Source organism: Coenobita brevimanus, chromosome 1, assembly GCF_032717465.1.
Source record: "Coenobita brevimanus isolate Jiangsu-jjx chromosome 1, ASM3271746v2, whole genome shotgun sequence".
Lineage (NCBI taxonomy): Eukaryota > Metazoa > Arthropoda > Malacostraca > Decapoda > Coenobitidae > Coenobita > Coenobita brevimanus.
The window spans coordinates 8,648,066-8,669,992 of record NC_136954.1 but is presented as its reverse complement, the minus strand read 5'-3'; the positions used below and the strand labels follow the sequence as shown (position 1 = coordinate 8,669,992).

The 21,927-nt window shown below is 41.8% G+C and overlaps 1 protein-coding gene across 1 annotated transcript in view; it reads left to right on the top strand.

Moving 5' to 3' along the window:
- LOC145413674 (glutamate receptor 1-like) overlaps positions 1-21,927 on the top strand; it is a 279,310-nt gene that overhangs the window by 167,497 nt on the left and 89,886 nt on the right. Inside the window, exons 5-6 of the mRNA XM_080283353.1 lie at positions 399-519; positions 13,454-13,618. Of these exons, the coding sequence (XP_080139479.1) occupies positions 399-519; positions 13,454-13,618 (286 nt within the window). The remainder of the gene's footprint in view (positions 1-398; positions 520-13,453; positions 13,619-21,927) is intronic.

Below are 21,927 nucleotides of genomic sequence, written 5' to 3'. Positions count from 1 at the left end.
TTTGAAATATAGGAAAGTTGCCAAATAAGCGCCCCAAATGTGATAAGTGAAATAAATGAAAAATTACACTTTCGGACTGACATATCGCTCAACTGTGGAATCGAGTAAATACGAAGCTTTACATAATATTTCTGGAAAAATTGTTTGGCTCCTAAGACTGCATCGCTGGTTTTTCAAAATAATTTCTCTTCCTCATTATATCGGAAGGAATGAAATATTTTTGTGTCCATTGTATACATAAAAGAGCAGTAGCCGAGGACAGTAATGTTTGTATATTGTAAATCTTTCAGTAGCCAAGCACATTAGTATTTACACTATTTATTAACTTATAAGTAATCCAGAGTCGAACCCAATATGTATCGATTGACTTGTAATTCTTTTTCACCGTCATCTTTCAGGTGGACCCAAAAGTACGTGGTGTTGGACTGCAGCACGGAGATGGCCAAGAGTCTTATCATTGGCCATGTAAGGGACGTGCATATGGGTCGACGCAACTACCACTACCTTATGTCCGGCCTTGTGAGTACCACCACCCACCCACCCTCAAAATCCTACTTCCTCCCTCAGTCCCACTCCACCCTTGTCGCAATCCTTCTTCCCCACCCAACCCTTCTCCAACCTCCCTCACCCAGTGTGAGTGGGGACTTGGATATAGCGTTGGCTGTTGCGGTTCGTGGTCAAGGAGAAAATTTACATCAGTTTCATTCCCATTTTATTTGCATTTACGAAGCCACCCTCACCTCTGCTGCTTCCCTATATCTTCCCCCTCTTATCTTTTTTCGCACTCCATAATTACTCTTGTGCACTTGAAAGGCATAAATCTATCTGTTTATGTATTAATTTCTCTTTTATCGTTCCTTTATCATTTATCACATTACATTTATTTTAATCTTCCTTTCACCCCGTATCTCCTTGTACCTCATCATGACCCGTGCTTCCAACAAACACAAATGCATCTTTTCTGTTTTACTTCTCATTTACTATTCTTTATTTCTCTCCCCACGTTCACCATTTCCGCTTTACTTCTCGCTCATTTTTCTTCATTTCTTTCTCTACTTTCACTTTTCTTGTTTTACTTCCCCTGTATTATTCCTTCAAAATTTCTCTCCCCACTTTCACTGGTTACTCCGGACCTTCATCCCTCATGATGTATCACTTCACACTTGCCTCCTGGTCAGCTTACTCTCCGAACACCTCTTAATGACTCTCAGACTATCTCACCTGTTTCTCCATCTGCTCTCTCTTCATCTACCCTTATCATTTATCACCACATTCTTGCCTCGTATATCATTTATCACCTCACTCCTGCCTCTGGTATCATTTATCACCTCACTCCTGCCTTTTATAACATTTATCACATCATTCCTGCCTCTTATATCATTTATCACCTCACTCCTGCCTCTTAGATCATATATCACCTCACTCCTGCCTCTTATATCATTTATCACCTCACTCCTGCCTCTTATATCATTTATCACCTCACTCCTGCTTTACATCATTTATCACTTCACTCATGCATCTTTTCATTTATCACCTCACTCCTGCCTCGTATCATTTATCACCTTACACCTGCCTCTTATCACCTTATCTAAGTCCCTCTACCCTCATCATTTATCCTCTCACTCTTGCCTATCATCACCTTACCCAAGATCTCTACCCTTATCATTTATCACCTACCCTTTATCACCTTATTCTTGCCTCTCATCACCTTACCCAAGTCCCCCTCTTTACCCAAATCCCGTTTCCTTTGAGTCACAGCCAACCACTTCAGTTTAATTGCTACTTAGAGGTGGAAATTGGACCTTCCCTGCGACACTTGTATTCTCCTTCGCTAAAAATTTTCCTAACTCCTCTTCCCAAGCGATTTATTTTGCATCTTAAACCTTTCGTAACTTCTCTCCCTAGACGATTTATTGTACATCTTATACCATTCATAACTTCTGTCCCTAAGCAATTTCTTTTACATCTTACACCTTTCGTAACTTCCCTTGTCAAGTGATTTATTTTACATATAAACCTTTCATATTCTTTTTTCCTAGGCAATTTATTCTACATCTTAAACCCTTCGTAACACCTCTCCCTAAACTATTTATTATACACCTTTCGTAACTCCTCTTCGTAAGCGATTTATTTTATATCTTCCACCTTACTTTTTCTTAAGTTACGTATATCTGTTTAATATCTACACATGTTGGTTCAGTAACCCCCAAAAGATACACAGGAGACATCGTAGTGCCTAATCCGTTGTTATCAAAGTCTATCCTGCATTATTTTATTCTTTTACCAGTCCATTGCCACACCCACTCCCACACCATCATACTGAGCCGTTGCCACAACACAAAACACCATCAGGGAAGTTTTTTGTGGAGTGCTATTTATAGGCTACCCTGTACTACTACTACTACTACTACTACTACTACAGTATTACTAGTGCTACTACTACTACGGTATTACTAGTGCTACTACTACTACAGTATTACTAGTGCTACTACTACTACAGTATTACTAGTGCTACTACTACTACAGTATTACTAGTGCTACTACTACTACAGTATTACTAGTGCTACTACTACTACTACTACTACTACTACTACTACTACTATTACTACTACTACTACTACTACTACTACAGTATTACTACTAATCACCTCCATCCATTGGTGAATTATATTGTGAAGATCAAAACCAACCTTCCTAATACAGTTCACCATTTGGAGTTGTAATGTGAAGGTTAACACTAACCCTCATATTACAATCCGTTGGCCCCAAGCACGCCAACGGCTGTGGTTACCAACCATCTACAGTACTATTACTATTATCATTTTATTTATTTTTATTGATATTACATTGTAAATAAAGACATTAAACTATTGGAGTCGCTGGTCTATGCGACTCTCGACCACTGTAGCTTCGTAATCCATACCCGCCAGAGAGACAGGCCTGAGGGCTGATGATCTTGTGCCCCTGAGACATAGCAGAGCAGACCTCACGAGGGAGAATGAGAGTCGACATCTCATCCAGGCCATAACAGAACTCTGCGGTTGACGTTTCTTCTCAGAAAGAACCTCTGCCAGTCTCGAATAGAATCTCACTGCCTCTGGACCCATCCCACCTGATGTCGTGAACACAAGGGGAGTGAATCGACCGTGGTCCACATGTTGGATCCTTTCTTGATAATTTCTATTTTTTTCTTGCTCATTCCTCTTGTATGCAGCTTCGAGAGACAGTTCACGATGACATGCTGCCATGGGATCGAATATCCTGATGTCGAAGAACGCCCTCTGCCCACGTGTCCAGAAACCTCGAGCACTGACATCCACTCTTGCATCATTTGATGTGTTTGCTGTTCTGTGGGTGAAGTGCTCGCCGTCCAGGGGTAGCAGAGCTGGCTCAATCGTGACATCATGGCATATTTCCTGCAGCATTTTGGCGGTGAGGTCGCGTACTTCATCGTGTCGGATGCAAACAAAGCCTCCCTTCTTGCATACCATTGCATGGTTTGCATCAAAGGCAGTGCCACAAGCACAGTGCTGAGGTAGGTTCTCTATTGGCCACCCATATCTCAAGGCTATGGCGTCAATAAATTCTTGTTTGTTGAAGTGGAAGCCTTTTGCCTTGAGAGGCAGGGTTGTGAGCCAGTTCGATGCCCCAACCTCCTGTGCAATTTCAACTCTTCTGCACTGGTCCGGTGTTAGATTTTCGATTATGTGCTGCAGTTGGTCTTTTTTGTCTTGCTTCACGCTCCTTGCTTATCTGTGTCTTTATGTCTTTCTGCCTTTGGTGGTCGATTTCACTCGTCTCAACCTGGGCGCAGATCTTCTGTGACAAGGATTCGGTGAGCCTGAGTGAATTTCTGTGTTCATAGTTTGCCACGGCTACTGGATTTATAATGCCAAGGCCTCCCATCCTGGGTGGTAGTGCTAGAAGGTCCCTCTCTTCTGGTGTGGGGATGTGGCCATTGGTTAGAGATGGGAGGAATGAATCCCTGATTGCATCCTCCAGTGGTTGTAGCAGCAACTCGATGTCTGGTATGGTCCTCATCACGAAGGTCCACTTGTGCTTTACACCATAGGTAAATGCACTGTATGCTGCATGGGGTTCTGTTTTTACGTGGCTGGATAGTGTATGAATTTCTTCTACCCATGTCTTTACCTTGTCACTCACATATTTGTCTTTGAATTCCTTGGTTCCAATCACAGCCCCTAGATGCCTCTGACCTTCCTTAGTGACTATCAAGTTTGTGCCTCTAAATGCTTCTTGTGCATTTTGATAGTAAGCTGGTTTCACGATCAAGATGGACTTACTGGCATTAGGGTAGTAACCTATTTCAGGGCCATGAGATGTTACAGGGTCCCACCATTTCCTCACATCCTCAACCTTGCCAGCACCCGTGAGATCATCTGCATAGGCTACCTGTTTTACATTGGTGGCCTCGTATTTGATCTGTTGTTGCATCACTGTCATCGCCAGGGCGTACATAGCCATGGCAACGGGGTCCCCCTGGGTAGTTCCTTCTGTGGAATGGATTACACCGACGTCGTGAGCCGCTGTCTTACCCACAATGTAGAGGTCTGCTGGTTCTTTGTAGGTGTTTTCCACATATTGGGCAAATGCTGGACATTTAACCTTGATATTGTGCAGCATTGCCTCCCGGTTGATGGAATTAAATGCATTTGAGGCATCAACTAATAATACTGCCTCACAGTCCTCTTCCTCAAATATTTTCCTCATGGAGTGAACTGCTGCCTCACCTCCTGCCGGCTGGCCTGCACACACCTGGAGGTTGCCAACTGCCTGCTTCACATCATCTTTCACCACCTCCATGATGCATTTTCCTATAATCCGTCTTAAGACTTCACCCACCCCGATGGGCCTGCATCCAGGATTCTTATCAAGGGGGATTAGTCTGCAAGCCGTCAGTGCTTCTATGTTACTGCACTGACTTGAAGCCAGCTTCCTCGTCAGTGAGGCAATGGTGTTACATAGGTCTGTTGCTGCCTCCCCAAACTTGATGTTACTGAGGATTACTCGCCAAGATTTTGCATCCAGGCCTGACGGTCCTGCCCCTCCCTGTGTGTGCATTGCCTTCCGCCACACCATATCTCCAGTTATCCTGTCATATATGATGGGATTGGGAGGAGTGTAGTTGCCGTCAAGCTTTGACTGGGCACTTGCTTGTCGTGCAGTCGGATGTTTTGCTTTTAGTTGTTGCATTGTTTCATCTGTCAGGTCAAGTACTCCGTTTGGTGATTCAGCTGACAGGGATCTTGTTGCCATCGAGACCTTCCCCTGTCTCATCTTGGTGCCACTACTACAGTATTACTACTACTACTACTACTACTGCTGCTGCTGCTGCTGCTGCTGCTGCTGCTGCTACTACTACTACTACTACTACTACTACTACTACTACTGCTACGACTGCTACTACTAGTGCTACTACTACTACTACTAGTGCTGCTACTACTACTACTACAACTACTACTACTACTACTACAGTATTACTAGTGCTACTACTACTACTGCTACTACTATTACTACTACAGTATTACTACTACTACTACTACAACTACTACTACTGCTACTAGTACTACTGCTACTGCTACTGCTACTGCTATTGCTACTACTACTACTACTACTACTACTACTACTACTACAGTATTACTAGTGCTACTACTACTACTGCTACTACTATTACTACTACTACAGTATTACTACTACTACAGTATTACTACTACTACTACTACTACTGATACTGCTACTGCTATTGCTACTATACTACTACTACTACTGCTACTACTACTACTACTACTACTACTTCTACTACTACTACTGATTTTCTCATATACGTATTTCTGGTTGATAATTACAGTTGCATCAGTTACGTGTAAGATGATTATTATTGTTGTGATATGCATAACAAATCGCAAAGGAGGAGGCGTCACGAAATTTCCCATCAACTTAACAGTGTCGTATTCTCGTTTGCTTAGCTCTCTTAACACCTCTTCCTTAGGGATTTATTTTGCTCATTTCCCCTTAATGTTCACTTGTCTTACTGGTAATTGAGGTGGGGATTGGAGTTAATTAGTGAGGTGGGTAGGGGGGATATTTGGGAAATGATGGGAAAGGGTGTAGGAAGGAAAGGAGGGAAGGGAAAGGGAAGGAGAGGAAGATGGAGGAGAAGGGAGGTAAGGATGGGAAAGGGAATGAAGGAAGAAGGACAGGAGAGAGAGAGAGAGAGAGAGAGAGAGAGAGAGAGAGAGAGAGAGAGAGATTTTAAAATATCGACAATTGTAGTAAAAAAAAAAAAATAAATAAATTTTCCGACAGCATCACATACATAGTCCACCTCCTTAAAAATATGCAAAGAAAATTAAAACAGTAAACAAAAACTAGAAAAAACCGTACTGTGATACCAAGACCGAAATTAATCCCTTCTGTGTGGCCAGTCTGTGAAAACAGGTGATATTTGTGTTCTTGGCGAAGTAAAAGTATATGATTAGTGAATAACAAAATTAATCTCAAAGCCGACTTCGTGAATTAACCATTTCGTGCATATCAGGTGTTTTTGTACCTAAACTCTCGCACGTGACAGGTTAAATGAACTCTCTAACTCCTCTCGTTCTAAGGTCTCTACGGAGCTGAATCTGATTGTAGCAAGAATATAAAACGTCATCGGCGTGGTTAGAAAAACAAGTATTAATAAATTAGGTTCGTGAATGCCGCGGAGCACTCCACCTAACACTAATTAAAGGTAAATTAGAAAATAAAATACTGTGGTGGTCCTGGGCGGGACAAATAAATTAACCGTGTGATATAATTAAGTTAAGCAAACTTTTAATTTTGACGGCAGTAAAATACTCATCAAAAGGACTGTCTCTGTCGTATTTAAAATCAAATATTTGTCTCTCCTCTCTCAGCACCAGGTGATGGTGGTGGTTGGGGGGGGGGGAGCAGCGAGGGAGGAATTACTCTCCCGTCATCTGGGCTACTAAGTTTTCTTCTCCGTGTAGCACCAGATGACTGTCTCCCCCGTTTCCTTGATCGTTGTCGTCGTGGGGGGCTTTGGAGACATCAAATGAGACGATATGTGGGGGAGTATAGCAGGGTACCTTAATGGACTCCACGGTGTGTGGAGGTTTGATTGCTGGGTGGTCGCCGCATTTGCGTCTCCACTTTATTCTGCCCTTTTCCCTCTCCTTAGGTCCCCGTCGATGCCCAGCTAATTTTGCAAGGCCCTTTTCTTCTACTGGTGCTTTTTCCTTTTCTTCTATCCTCTCTATTCCATCTTCAGGTTTAAATAGAGTTGAATTTTCCACATTAATCAAAATTTCATAAATGGCCGTTAGCATGTTACAGCAGTAAGGATTAGGATGTTCCTGTGTGCTCTTGGTCTGGCCAATTGTGGGGACCATGGTGGTTCGGCACCGCCCAGAGAAGTACTACTGCCAGGGTAATGGGAGACTTAAGGAATAGCCTGGATTCCACTTTCTCTCCTAGGCCTTGGTAGCTGATTACACATCTTTCTGCCTTAAACACCAGAGGGCATCAGGTTGCCCTCTTTACACAACACACACATCCACATTATATCACATTGCCTTAAACCAGCTATCCTCTCTCCATAAAACACCGATCTTGTCATTACATATCATACACATTCCACAACACAACCCTGCTCTCTCCCCCATAAAAAGAACCATAGCTGCTGCTATACTGGGAATTAGTGCGGTGGTTTCTCGGGTGACCACCACCGGCAGGGCTGGGTCATCTGCACAAGGCCCTCCCGGTCGTCATCAAGCAACTGTGCCACCTCCAGTGTTGCGGCGCCCAAAATCTGCTCGTCAGTGTAGTAAAATTTTCTTTTGCGATATTAGCGGACTTCACGCCATTATCAACTCTGTTCTAAATTTCCTTCAGTTTGAATCCCCAGATCTGCTATTTTTGACAGAGACACAAGTAAGCTCCACATCTGATTTAGCTAGATTTAGTTTTCCTGGTTATATCTTGATTAAAAACTTCAGACCCAAAGGAGGCATATGTTGCCTTTGCTAAGTCAGAAATTGCCCCGGAGGAGATTACTAAATTTAATTGTCCTTTTTTTTACTATTCCATATACAAATTAAATTCTTTTGGTAAAATTAAATATTTCTGTTGTGTTTATCGTTCCCCTAATGCCCGTCCAGAGCCGAGTTTATTTGACTCTCTGTCTTCACAGCTAAGTGTCCTCAACATTAATACTGCATCAGAAATTACTATTCTGGGTGATTTTAATGTCCTTTAAGTTGAATGGCCCACTTATTCAGGCAGAACTGATGACTCTGGTCTTGAATGTGAGCTGTTTGCAGACTCATTTACTCTCACCCAGTTATTCATTCAACCCATCCATGTACCAGACAACCCCGATCAAAATCCCCACCTATATGAACTTGCTTCTAACAACCAATTCAGATAAATATAATGTCGAAGTGAAGTCCCCCCTCAGATCCTCGGATCATTGTCTGATTCAAGCCACCAGTTCAACACCTACCACACCCTCCTGCTCTGAACCTGTCGTGGTGACTAAGTGGCACTACAACAGGGAAGACTGAGAGGGACTTCAAAATTTTTTCATGGATGTTCCTTGGACCTCCTTTTTCTCCCAAGATGCAGATTCCACATTGGGCCACATACAGGATTTCATTAAAGTCGGCATGGAAACATTCATTCCCCATCATAGTTACAGAGAAAGATGTAATTCTCCTAAATGGTTTGACCACCATTGTGCTAGAGTAACAGAACATAAAACAGTAGCCTGTAACACTGATACAAGGACCAGAACCAAGGAAACCTTTAACTACTATAGAAGTATCGGAAATCATGCCAAAACTATTATCTTTTAAATCAAACTTTCTTCATAGACAAGGTAACATACTACTAAACAACCCAAATGATGATAAATTTTTCTAGTCAATCCTTAATTCATTCAAAACTAACTTCACTACCACCTCTTCTATTCCACAGTTACAGTCCCCCAGTGGAAATGTAGTAAGTGACCCACGTGGAAAAGCCAAACATCTTGTTGACATTTTTTCAACAAACTCAACCCTAAATACAGTAAATCACAATATTCCTGTATTTGATTTCAATTCCCCTCAAATGCCTCCTTTCATGATTCATACCAAATACGTACAAGCTGTATTACAGAATCTCTTAGCTGACGAAGCTACTGGTCCAGATGAAATTCCTTCAATAGTACATAAAAATTGCTCCTCAGTGTTGGCTCCTGTATTGGCAAAATTTTTCTGCTTATGCATCCGTACCTCAAATTTTCCAGCCTCTTGGAAAGAAGCAAATATCCACCCTGTTCTTAAAAAGGGGGCAACTTCTGATCCATCAAACTATAGACCAATTGCAATAACTTCCGTTCTCGGTAAAGTTTTTGAAACACTACTTAACAAACACATAGTCAAGCATCTAGAAATCAGTAAATTAGTGATCGGCAGTATGGATTTAGACAAGAATGTTCAACAGCAGACATTCTTTGCCTTCTTACCAATCAGCTTAACAAAACAATAGACCAACATGGTGAAACACACAATAGCACTTGATATTTCAAAAGCATTTGACAGAGTATGGCACTGGGCCTTATTGTCTAAAATGCCACACTATGGCCTTGCATCACTGGTTCCTTTAATTTCTTCTTACCGTCATAATATAAAAATATGGATCATGGTAAATGGAATTTATTCTCAGTTTCATTCCATAAATGCTGGCGTACCTCAGGGATCAGTTTTGGTGCCAGCCCTCTTTCTCATTCATATAAATGACCTCCCATCTGTCACTCACAACCCAATACACTCTTATGCTGATGACTCGACCCTCCATAGTTCTTTCACATTTAGTACCTCGTTTACACAATTTGATATTATAAATTCCCAAATAAACACAGCAATTTCTCTGAAGCAGGACCTTTCTAAAATTAATCAATGGAGACAGACAAATCTGGTCTCATTTAATGCTCAGAAAACTAAATACATTAATTTGTCCAATAGAAAAAAATCCCTCAGACTCTCACATAATTTTTAATGAAGTCAGTATTCTCATATCCACTACAATTGATATCCTAGGTGTTACTCTAATCCCCAACCTAAGCTGAACAGCTTATGTTAAATCCATTGCTAAAAATGCATATTAAAATTGGGACTTATGTACAGAGTTCGTGAGTTCTTCACTGACGAGCAGATGGCCACAATATACAGAAGTCATGTGCGTTCTCAGATCGAATACTGTTCACCACTATGAAGTGGATGTGGAGTGGCTTTGAGGCAGTTGGACAAAAGTCAAAATGAAGCCATTAGATTAATCAAGAATCCTGCCATTACGCAGGACCTTCCTCCATTATCAGTACGTAGAGATGTTGCTTCTTTAGCATTATTTTATCGATATTTTTACCCTAAGTGCTCTGACAAATTGGCTTTAACGAAGCGCAGGTTAAGAGGGAACCTTACTGAAGTTTTCAAAATCATGAAGGGATATGACAACGTAGACGTGAATAAATATTTTGATATAGACCGGTCGAGTCAAACCAGATGTAATGGCTTCAAAATTATGGGAAAGCGTTTCCAAACCCATGAAGCAAAATAATTCTTCTTTAACAGAGTTGTAAATATCTGGAACAGATTACCCTCAGATACCGTGAACAGTATCTCAATTGAGACATTCAAAAACAACAGACGAGTATTTGCACGAGAATCCTCAGCTGGCTTTGTTTCTGTCCGAATAACTTGTTTTTATAACTACGTGTAAGTTCATTCCCCTTTTGTCTACAAGACACCCTGTAAACAACGTACCCGTACATAGTGTCGCGTCACGTCATTATACATTTTTCAATTTGTTCGAAGCAAATAAAGTAATATAAGCACAGCTTAGGATCTGCACAGATAGCCCTGAGTTAATGGTCACTACTCTTACTTCCGGTCTGTGATGGGCTGTGGATCACTGAGGGTCCCTGTTAGTCAAGTGACCACCATCTGGATTTTTTTAATGTACCAGGGGTCACTGCTTCAGGATGAAACTTGTGTTCTTGTCCCACATGGGAGAGTTCCTTGTCTCAGTGGAGTGAACGGAGCTAGGGCCTGATTGACTGCTGCCTACCTTAAAAGAGCCAGGCAAGGCTGCCGCACCACCCCTAAACATCCACACTGTGCTGTCCCCTTGTGTCTAGAGAACACCCCGTAAACTTAGCGTCGCGTCATGTCATTATACATTTTTTTATTTACTCAATGCAAATGAGGTAATATACAGTAAATATAGACTAGGATCTGCATAGATAGCCCTAAGTTAACGGTCACTACTCTTACTTTCGACCTGTGATGAACTGTGGATCACTGAGGGTCACTGTTAGTCAAGTGACCACCATCGGGATTTTTTAAATGTACCAGGGGTCACTGCTTCAGGATGAAACTTGTGTACTTGTGCCACATGGCAGAGTTCCTTGTCTCAGTGGAATGAATGGAGCTAGGGCCTGATTGACTGCTGCCTCCCTAAAAAGCACCAGGCAAGGTTCCCGCACCACCCCTAAACATCCACACTGTGCAGTGTGTAGTTTCCACGTTATGTCCACAGACTTCGCATTAATTCAATGTACCGGTTTATAATGTCATGCTGTAATTATTAGTTTATTTGATTACTTTCTCTTTCAGGTTACTCAGTCGGGTAGCTTATAGACAAAGTATTATAGAATGTGACTTTTCCTTTCCAGTATTTCCTATGAAATTTCCATGTCAGTTTTTCCATGCTGCATGGTGGTTTTTCTCACTTTTTCCTGGAGGGTTTGGGGGTGGGGGGAGCCTTCTTGCTTTACTATCCTTATCCTTCAGCATGTAGAGTTAGATCTTGTAGTCATAGTTTTCTATGTAAGGACCATAAGGTCTGTTGCCGTTTGCTTTCCTATGTAATCCTATGTTATCTGCCTCCTCCTCCTCCTCCTCCTCCTCCTCTTCCTCCTCCTCCTCCTTCTCGTTATAGTCTTCGTCATCATCTTTTTTTTTATTTCATGTCTCGTGCTCTCGTTGTTTCTCCTCCTCATTCAGATCCTCGTCCATTTCTTTCTCTTCTTCTGTTTTCTTTGTTGTCTTCTTTTTCACTTACTGTCTTTCCTTCCTCTTCCATTTTCGTTTTACGTTTTCCTTTTACCAATTCATCAATGTTACTTTTGTCTCTATGTTTTCTCATTTTCGCCCTCTATATCATGCATTTTATTGCTTTCTTTTCTTCATTGTCAGGCATTTTTTCTTATCTTTTCCTTTTACCGGTATTCTTTCTTCCTCAGTCCGTGCGTTTTCTTTTTTTTTTTTTTTTTTTTTATGTAGCTGATTCTCTCTCTCTCTCTCTCTCTCTCTCTCTCTCTCTCTCCCTTCACCCCGCGTCTTTCACTTTCCTTTATAGTGATCGTTATATCCCATTTCTCCCCACCTTTCTTTCCATCTCGTTCTTTGTATTCTTTTGTACTCCTCCTCTTCCCCTTCCTCTTATCCACTTGTACTCCCTTGTCTTCCTCTCTCTTGATTCCCTCACTCTTCTTCCTTCTCACTGCACATTGTACCTTTTATCATTGTTTCTCTCTCCTCCTTCCCTTTCCTGTACTTATATTGTACTCTTTTCTACTCCCATTGTAGTGCCCTGTCTCATCTCACTCTACTCTCCATCTTGATCCTTGTATTCCTTTGCACCATTTCTCCTCCTCTCCCTTTACCCTTCCTTTGTACTCCTTTGTATTCCTCTCCTATCAGTCCCCCTCTCTCTACATTTTCAATTCTTTTTATTGTTTCTCCTCCCCTCCCCCTGTATTATCTTTTTGTATTCACTCGTACATTCATAGTCTCACTACTCCACTACTTGCTTCTTGTACTCCACTGAACCCCCATTTATCCCATTGTGCTCCTCTCCTCTCTCACACCTTCCCTGATCACCCTGTGTATTCTCTTTTCCTCTTCCCCTTTCCATCCACCCTTTCTATTATTATTTTACTTTACAGCCCACTTCCCTCTCTCATATCATTCACCGTTTTGTACTTTCTGTATTGCTTTGTATTTCTCTCTCTCTCTCTCTCTCTCTCTCTCTCAGATATCCAGTTTCCTTCATCCCTGTTTTTCGTTTCTGCCTCTCGCTTTCCATGTCGTCTTTCTCTTTCTGTGTCTTCCTTCCTCTCTTTCTCCCCTCCTCCGTTGCTCGTTCTATCCTCCCTCTCTCTCTCTCACTTTCACAGTTCTCAGTAAGTCCCTCTTTGTCCAATATGTCTCGCATTCGGTGTTAAATAATTTTTCCTCTCTCTCTCTCTCTCTCTCTCTCTCTCTCTCTCTTTCGTCATCATTTCCTTCACCTCACTAATGAACTTGACATGTATCTCTCACTTTAACTCATATGCTTCTTTTTTTTCCTTTCCATCTGTCACTCACACGTATAACCATCCACTCAGGTGATGGACGAGAGGTGGGAGCGTGACGTGAAGGAATACGGTGCCGTCAACATCACCGGGTTCCGTATAGTGGACACGTCCAGCCCCTTCGTCAGGGACTTCCTCAGGACATGGTCTACACTGGATCCAAAGCTGTTCCCGGGCGCTGGCCACGGCTATATTTCGGTGAGTACCCGCTTATTATTATTATTATTATTATTATTATTATTATTATTATTATTCCCGGGCGCTGGCCACGGCTATATCTCGGTGAGTACCCGCTTATTATTATTATTATTATTATTATTATTATTCCCGGGCGCTGGTCACGGCTATATCTCGGTGAATACCCGCTTATTATTATTATTATTATTATTATTCCCGGGCGCTGGCCACGGCTATATCTCGGTGAGTACCCGGTTGTTATTATTATTATTATTATTATTATTATTATTATTATTATTATTATTATTATTCCCGGGCGCTGGCCACGGCTATATCTCGGTGAGTACCCGCTTATTATTATTATTATTATTATTATTATTATTATTATTCCCGAGTGCTGGCGACTGAAATATCTCGGTCATTATTATTATTATTATTATTATTATTTTATTATTATTATCATTCCCGGGCGTTGGCGACGGCAATATCTCGGTGAGTACCTAGTTATTATTATTATTATTATTATTATTATTATTCCCGGGTGCTGGCCACGGATTATCTCGGTGAGTACCCGGTTATTATTATTATTATTATTATTATTATTATTATTCCCGGCGCTGACGACAGCTATATCTCGGTGAGTACCCAGTTATTATTATTATTATTATTATTATTATTATTATTATTATTATTCCCTGGCCTTGGCGACGGATAAATCCCGGCATGTACCCAGAGTTATTATTATTATACTTATTATTATTATTATTATTATTATTATTATTATTATTATTATTCAGTGTCGATAATTCCATGTAGGCTGTGGGGATGGATTTTATTTTCCCCACCCTGATTCAGAATTGTATTTTTGCTGTGACAGTGGTAGTTATTACAAGAACATGTTGTGTCTCATACCAGTAGAGTGACGAAGGAAGGCTTCTAATATTCGTAGAGGAATGAGCAATGTGGATGTCGAGAAAAATGCTCGATGTCGATTGTCGGTGAAGTTTCTGCTCGATCTGTTATTAAAATTATTATTATTACTATTATTATTATTATTATTATTATTATGCGTGGTAGGTTGAAATCATCATTTTGCTTTTTGGGGGGTGGGGGTGGGGGTAAAAAGGATTTTTTAAGAACTGCTTTGGGATTTTCAAGTATTGGTTCGTAACAGTTTATACTAATTCTCTCCGACAAGGAGAGTATATTTTTACCCCTGCTTGTTTGTTTGTTTGTTTATTTGTATGTTAGCAGGATTACTCAAAAACTAAGAGAGATTTGGACCAAGTTTGGTGGGTAGATAGCCCATGTCCCTGGGAACAATCGATTAACTTTTTGGACCGATGTTTGTTAGTTTGTTTGTATGTTAGCAGGATTACTCAAAAACTAAAAGAGATTTGGACCACATTTGGTGGGTAGATAGCCCATGCCCGAGGGAACAATCAGTTCACTTTTGCGACCGATCTGGACCGTATTACAGGTTCTGGATCCGGAAAACATTTTTTTGCGAAACCCATATCAGTGATGAGAAAATCTAACCCATTATGAAGAGTGGTTTGGAAATTACGTTGCCCATGTCGGAGAGATGCGCTCTACTGAGTGCCCCTCTACTTTGGAATATAGTATCGTTATTGGAGGGCCGGTTACATCTTGAAATTTATTTTCTTTTTCAGTTGACTGGATGAGCCAGATACATGTCAGTAAGTATTGAACAAAAGTATCGTTATTGTTGGCGAGTGAGGTGTTTTGGCGTCACTGTATAATCTACTGGCAAAATTTTCCGCCTGTGTATTATTTACTATACTTTCACTTAAGTTTGGCTCGGATTTCGTCCTTTTGAGGCGTATTTCAGGTAGCTCTGTGGCCGAAAAGAAATGCTACGGTTGTACATCTTTTTTATAGCTCTTCTCTGTGATCTAGCATCATATTCGAGTGTTTATCTGATGTTACATTTCAGGATTCAAGAGAGAGACGTTAATTTTTCGCCAAGTTATAAAGTGTATGGCAAAATTTCCCGGCCGTGCTAGGGTTATACCGTTTTTACTTTCACCTGGCTCAAATTTCCTTCCTTTTGCATCCTATATCTCGTAGCTTAGTGGCAGAAAAAGACAAGCCTACGGTTCTACATCCTTTTTATAGCACTTCTTCGTGACTAGATCCGTATTCTAGTGTTAATGCAGTGTTACAGCTCAGCATGCAAAATGAAGAGATGACAGTTTTAGGACAGGTTAGGGTACAAAAAAAAATTATATTCATGCAGTCCATAGTCATAGTTACTAATCACCCGTACCTCAGTCTGAAAGGTAGTCGTGGCCTTACACACCTGTGATACGTTGTTGGTGGTTCGAAGCAATTCTAGGCTGCTCGAGTAAGTGTCATTGCCAACTGCTGCTCGTGTATTCAAACTGCCTTCGAATGACCACCTTAGCACTGGACAGCGGACCAGGGTTTGACGTACGATATTTAAGTTGAAAATATGACACTTGACTCTGCTGCATTGCCTTGACTGTCAGTGTGCTTGATTAAAATAGGTAACATTTTAATAAAATAGGTAACATTTATACAGTAAACACGGGGATGTAGAGTCGGCATCAAAAGTCTTCTCTCTCTCTCTCCACAAACTTAGATAATCAGTGTGGTGGACCTGCAGCAGATTGTGCTTAAGACGCTTATATGAGACCAGATGAAGTTCTTAGTGTCGGTTGCTGCGGATTCTGATTATCAAAGTGCTTGGAGAGTAAAACTGAAAAAGCGGCAGGACTTTCGACGCCAACTGTACAATTAGAAGCCAAAAGGAAAAAGTCTGTAATTACTAGATCAACTTCAGTCCTTGTGCCGGCGGTGAAGGGAATTGATGTATTTATTTTTGTGAGATGGAAGTGTGTATGCGGAGGACAAAACTGAAATCCCCTAAATAAACTAGCTCATACAAGAATTATACCTATGTTTAGAATGTTGCTTATTGGGAAGGTGAAACAACTTCTCCCCGACTTCGACCCTCGTTAGACAAGCTATGAAGAATGACCGAACATATGCATTTATACAAACTGAGTGAGTAAGAAAGAGATGGAAAGGACAGCATGTCTGGAAAGGATAGACGTTAGGGTGAAACTGTTTTTCTGCCCCCAAAATAGCTTTTCCAAAATTTGGAAATAATTACACTGTAATAAAAAAAAAATCTGTTCCTGTGTAATAAGTACCATTTCCTCCAAAACTATAGATAACATATATCATTATCCTAAAACTTCGCGTTTGTAAACAGGAGAATGATTTTTTATATTTACTAATTTTTTGTAGAAAGAATGAGTGGGTTTGTGTTTTCCTTCCTGAGGAGCCAGAAGAAAACGTATAAATATGAAAGTGACATGTTACAATATTGAATACATAGTGAATGAAATCACAGAAGTCTAGAATCGAACATTTTTTCGCTATTTGTGATTGTATAGAACACCACTTTCACGGACCAGCCCCCAAATGTAGTCCCCCATCATGTATACGATATACCGTCCTTGGTATCTCCTCTCAATGTCCATTATATCTTGATAGAAGCGTTCTCCTTGCTCATGAGAATATGCACCCATGTTGTCATTGAATTCATCAAGAGGCGAATGAGGCATATGAATCTTGAATGATATTCTACAGCCCAGGGCGCCGTAGTTCTTTATGAAATTGTCTGTCAGCTCCACATGGTCCTCATCCTTGTGATTTCCAAAAAAAAAAAAAAAAAAAACGCAAACCATTGGTTTCAGGCTGTTCCAAGTCGCTTTTTCCACTTTCGAAAGCTTGTTGGGAAAATCCTTGAACTCCAGGATTTTCTTAACCTGTGGACCAACGAAAATATCGGCTTTGATTTTCGCCTCCGATAGTACAGTAGGGGGAAGAAGTCTCGTAGATACTGAATTGCCGCCAACCGCTTGTCCAGAGCTGTGACAAACTGTTTCATGAGGCCCAGTTTGATGTGTAAGGGTGGCATCAGTACTTTTCTAGGGTCCACAAGTGGCTCCCATTTCACGTTGTCAAAATATGCCTTATAAGCTTCACACATCTTGACAGATGCTTCAACAGAATATTTCTTCTTTCTCGTTTTAATAAATTGACCACAAATATAGCAAAACGCATCAGCTAAATGGTTACAACCTCTAGATGACATCTCTGAAAAAATAGATACATTCATGTTTGTGTGATCGAAAAATACAAAAATAATGGTGTAGAATTTAAAGTGCAACAGAATTAGCACCGTTACTGTAAATATCCACAATTCATCCGTAATTCGATACAGAATTGATATATAAAATAAATTTACAAGCCTTTCAAATAAGCTTCGCTCACACTGACTTCAATTCAACTGGCAGCGCCCACGCCTGGAAAGTTACGACGCGTCCAGAAACGGTTCGTGTTCAAATAATGTGTTTCAGCCAGTCACCGAGCTCAGCAAAATGACGTGCAATGCTGGCATCGGCACATGCAGACACATGTAAAATCAATTATGAAGTGAAGCTTATCGTTCACCCAAGAACTCACCTCACTCTTCCTAGGTAGGCATTTTTCATGTGATTGAAGGCAGAAAAATCACTCTCCTGTCACAAAAATGAAGTCTGACGAGAGTAATAGCCATTTTTCTTGGTTCTGAGACCGGAACTATCAGAAAATAACACCCACTACCCAGGAACAACAATCGTATTACATAGTGTTATTCCAACTTAACGCTTTACGGCTTTGTAATATAAAGACAAAAAGTTATATGTAAAATAATGGGTTAAGTTTTGTTTACGTGTCAGATCTGTGTGATAGCTTAATTGGTCCATTCCTTTGGGAAATTACGGATTCGCGTGCCGGACTAGGCTACATTTTAGTACAATGATACATAACTTTGTATCCCATGTAATAGGTATGGAAATTTTTCACAGAGCAAAGTATGTGTCTTTGAGGCGAGATCTATGAACCACTGCCTGAGAAGTCACAAGGATTTGTCGAGAGAGAGAGAGAGAGGGGGGGGGGGTACATAAATATTCTTGCTTCTCTTTTAAGAACTCCAGTTCACACAGAGAGAAGAGAAGAGAGGAGAAGAAAACAGAATTTAATTATAAAATGTCCTCTCACCCCTCCAAGATCTCCTCCTCCTCCTCCTGTGCCCATATCGTTTTCCCGCCTCTGTAATGGCACACTCGTCTTGCCTTGTCTTATTACCGTTCTTGTCAGGCTCTTGAGATCCTAATTAAGGTGCCCTATTACTCGTGCACCACGTCTCTTCCTCATCTTCACCTCTCACCTACCTCCATCCTCATTATGGGCTCCTGTATTTTCCATCCCTACTCATTTTACACACACACACACACACACACTCTCTCTCTCTCTCTCTCTCTCTCTCTCTCTCTCATCCGTCCGTCTGTCACTCAGTTTATTTTTTACGTATACAACTTTGCTCCAAATCTACTTCATCCCTACCAGATCCCTAGATGACTAATATGTCTTGCTTCAAACAGGAGAAGACTGTAGCACCAGTCGAGCAGGGCAGTACTCCCAAGGTTGATGGAAAGCTGATGACAGGGAGAGTTGGAGCTCCCGTTTCATCAGCCCTCGGGTCTAGGTCCCGACCATCCCTCTTTGCTGAACTTTTTCAGTGTCTCAGTAACACAGAGAGTAGGCCAGCATGCTCTCCAATAAAGTTTCTCTATCAACACCTAACTACATGCACAGTACACACTTCACTTCCTTTCCCAAAATTAAAAAATCATGGCAGCACTACACGTGGCCTCGGAGTCCCCAGGGAAGGTAACCATAAATGCCCCCACCTTCCGCCCCTCTCCCGGTGACGACCCGAGCTGCCTGGAACCACTGTCTAACTCTCTTCTTCATCATTTCTGCAACATTCGCGGCCTTTCCTTTAACTTTCTCACTATTGAGCACCACCTCTCCTTCTCTAAATCTCACCTTCTTTTTCTAACTGAGACTCAGCTGCCTGAGGCAACTGACAGCAAACCCTTTTCTGTATCCTCCTACTTTCTCTGTACTCATTTCGAAGCCAAAGGTTGATGTTGCGTATGTGTACGCAACGACCTATCTTGTTCTCGTGTTCCTGAACTCGGTTCTTCTGAATTCTCTACAGTCTGGCTTCGGCTTTCCTGTCATTCTATGACTAAATATATCTACACTATTACTTATCTCCTAATTCTACTGACTATCAAAAATTCTTTGACTATCTTACTTCTATAATGGAACACATTCTGTCCATTTCTCCTTTCTCTGAAATCTCCATTCTAGGAGATTTCAATGTTCACCACCACCTTTGGCTCTCCTCTCCTTTCACTGATCCACCTGGTGAACAAGCCTACACCTTTTCTATCCTTAATGACCTAGAGCAGCTTGTACAGCACCCTACCTGTATCCCTGACCGCCTTGGAGAGAGCTCCAACATACTTGACCTCTTCCTTACTACTAATCCTTCTGCTTACACTGTTAATCTTTTCTCTCCGTTGGGCTCCTCCGATCACAGCCTTATCTCCTTAACCTGTCTTATCACTCCTGTACGGCCTGCGGACCCTCCAAAGAAACGTCGTCTATGGCATTTTGGAGCTGCGGATTGGGAGGCCCTCAGGCAGTACTTCTCTGATTTTCCCTGGAATGATTATTGCTTCCATGGCCGGGAGCCATCTGAGTGTGCCTTGTGCATTACAGAGGTTATTCTCTCGGAAATGGAAGCATACATTCCTTTCTCATATCCTCTGACTAAAGCAAGAAAGCCTTGGTTTAACCACGCTTGTTCTAATGCTGTCCGCAACAAGGAAAGGGCCTATAAAAGGTACCGGAGGCAACCCATCCCTGAATCACATCTTTTATACGTTTCTGCCTGGAATCGTGCTAAGTCTGTTCTTCGCTCTGCTAAAAATAATTTCATCCCTACTAAATGCTCTCAATTCTCCAACTCGAATTGTTCCCGCTCCTTCTTGCTCCTTGCCAAAAACCTTTCTGACAACTTTACGTCATCATCCTTCCCTCCTCTTTTCTACTCTGATGGCTCTGAAGCTATCTCTTCCACAGATAAAGCAGATCTCTTCGCTCTGACTTTCTCCTCCAATTCCACCTTAGACGATTCTAGTGCTGTTCCTTCATCACTTCCCCCCTCTGACTTCCTCATGGCTGATATTAAAATTTCTTCAGCTGATTTATTTTCTGCCATTGCTAGCCTCAATACTAATAAGGCATATGGGCTTGAGGGAGTCCCTCCTGTTGGTCTCAAGAACCGTGCTGCTCTGCTTACACCCTGCCTATGCAAGCTCTTTCGCCTTTGTCTATCAACTTGTACCTTTCCTTCTTGCTGGAAGTTTGCTCTCATTCAGCCAGTCTCAAAGAAGGGCGACCATTCTCAACCCTCTAACTACCGTCCAATTGCTTTAACATCCTGTATCTCAAAAGTTTTCGAGTCAATTCTTAATAGAAAAATTTTAAAGCATCTTTCCTGTCATGACCTTCTTTCTGATTGTCAATATGGGTTCTGTCAGGGACGGTTCACTGGCGATCTTCTCACCTACCTTTCAGAATCCTGGTCATCCTGCTTTCGGGACTTTGCCGAAAGCTTTGCCACTGCACTTGACATCTCTAAGGCTTTTGATCGAGTCTGGCATAAATCTATAATTTCCAAACTGCCATCTTACGGTTTCTATCCCTTTTTTTTTTTTTTTTTTTTTATGTGTTCGACTCTGGGCATATGCTTCACAGCCTGCCCTCAAGGCCCAGTAGTCCTCCTACATACCATACACCTCTACATGTCACCACTTCGGCGCTAACACCCACCGTCCATATTGAATACATGCTAGGGCTGTCTCATACAGGACTGGTGTATTGGTATTAGCGGGGGTATTTTTACATGTCAGCGTAAAGTGTAGGAGGAGGCCGTAGCACGGGCCGAACAGGGTAGTACTCCCGAGGGGAATGGGAATGCTGGTGATAGGGAGAGCTGGAGCTCCTGTTTCACTAGCTATCTAACCATCCCCCTTTGCTGACCTTTTCAGTGTGACAGTAACATGGAGAGTAGACCAGCATAGTCTCCCAAACATTACCTCTAACTATCTATGCACTACACCACATGCACTTTACATTTCACACAACGTATCCCACTACGTTACAGGGGTTGGCGCCAGCTAGGGCATGCGGCCAGAAAACTTTGCCCCCGCTACCTAGTGGCGGACTTCTGGGGGGAGGCGTGGCGGGGGTTCCGCCGGCATAGATCATGGGTCCAGGGCGAGATGGGGCTCGGGCCTGTGCTAGAGGGTACAGGGCATTGCGGTTTCCAGGCTGCCGCTTCCGCCCAATAGAGAGGGGCCCGAACCTGG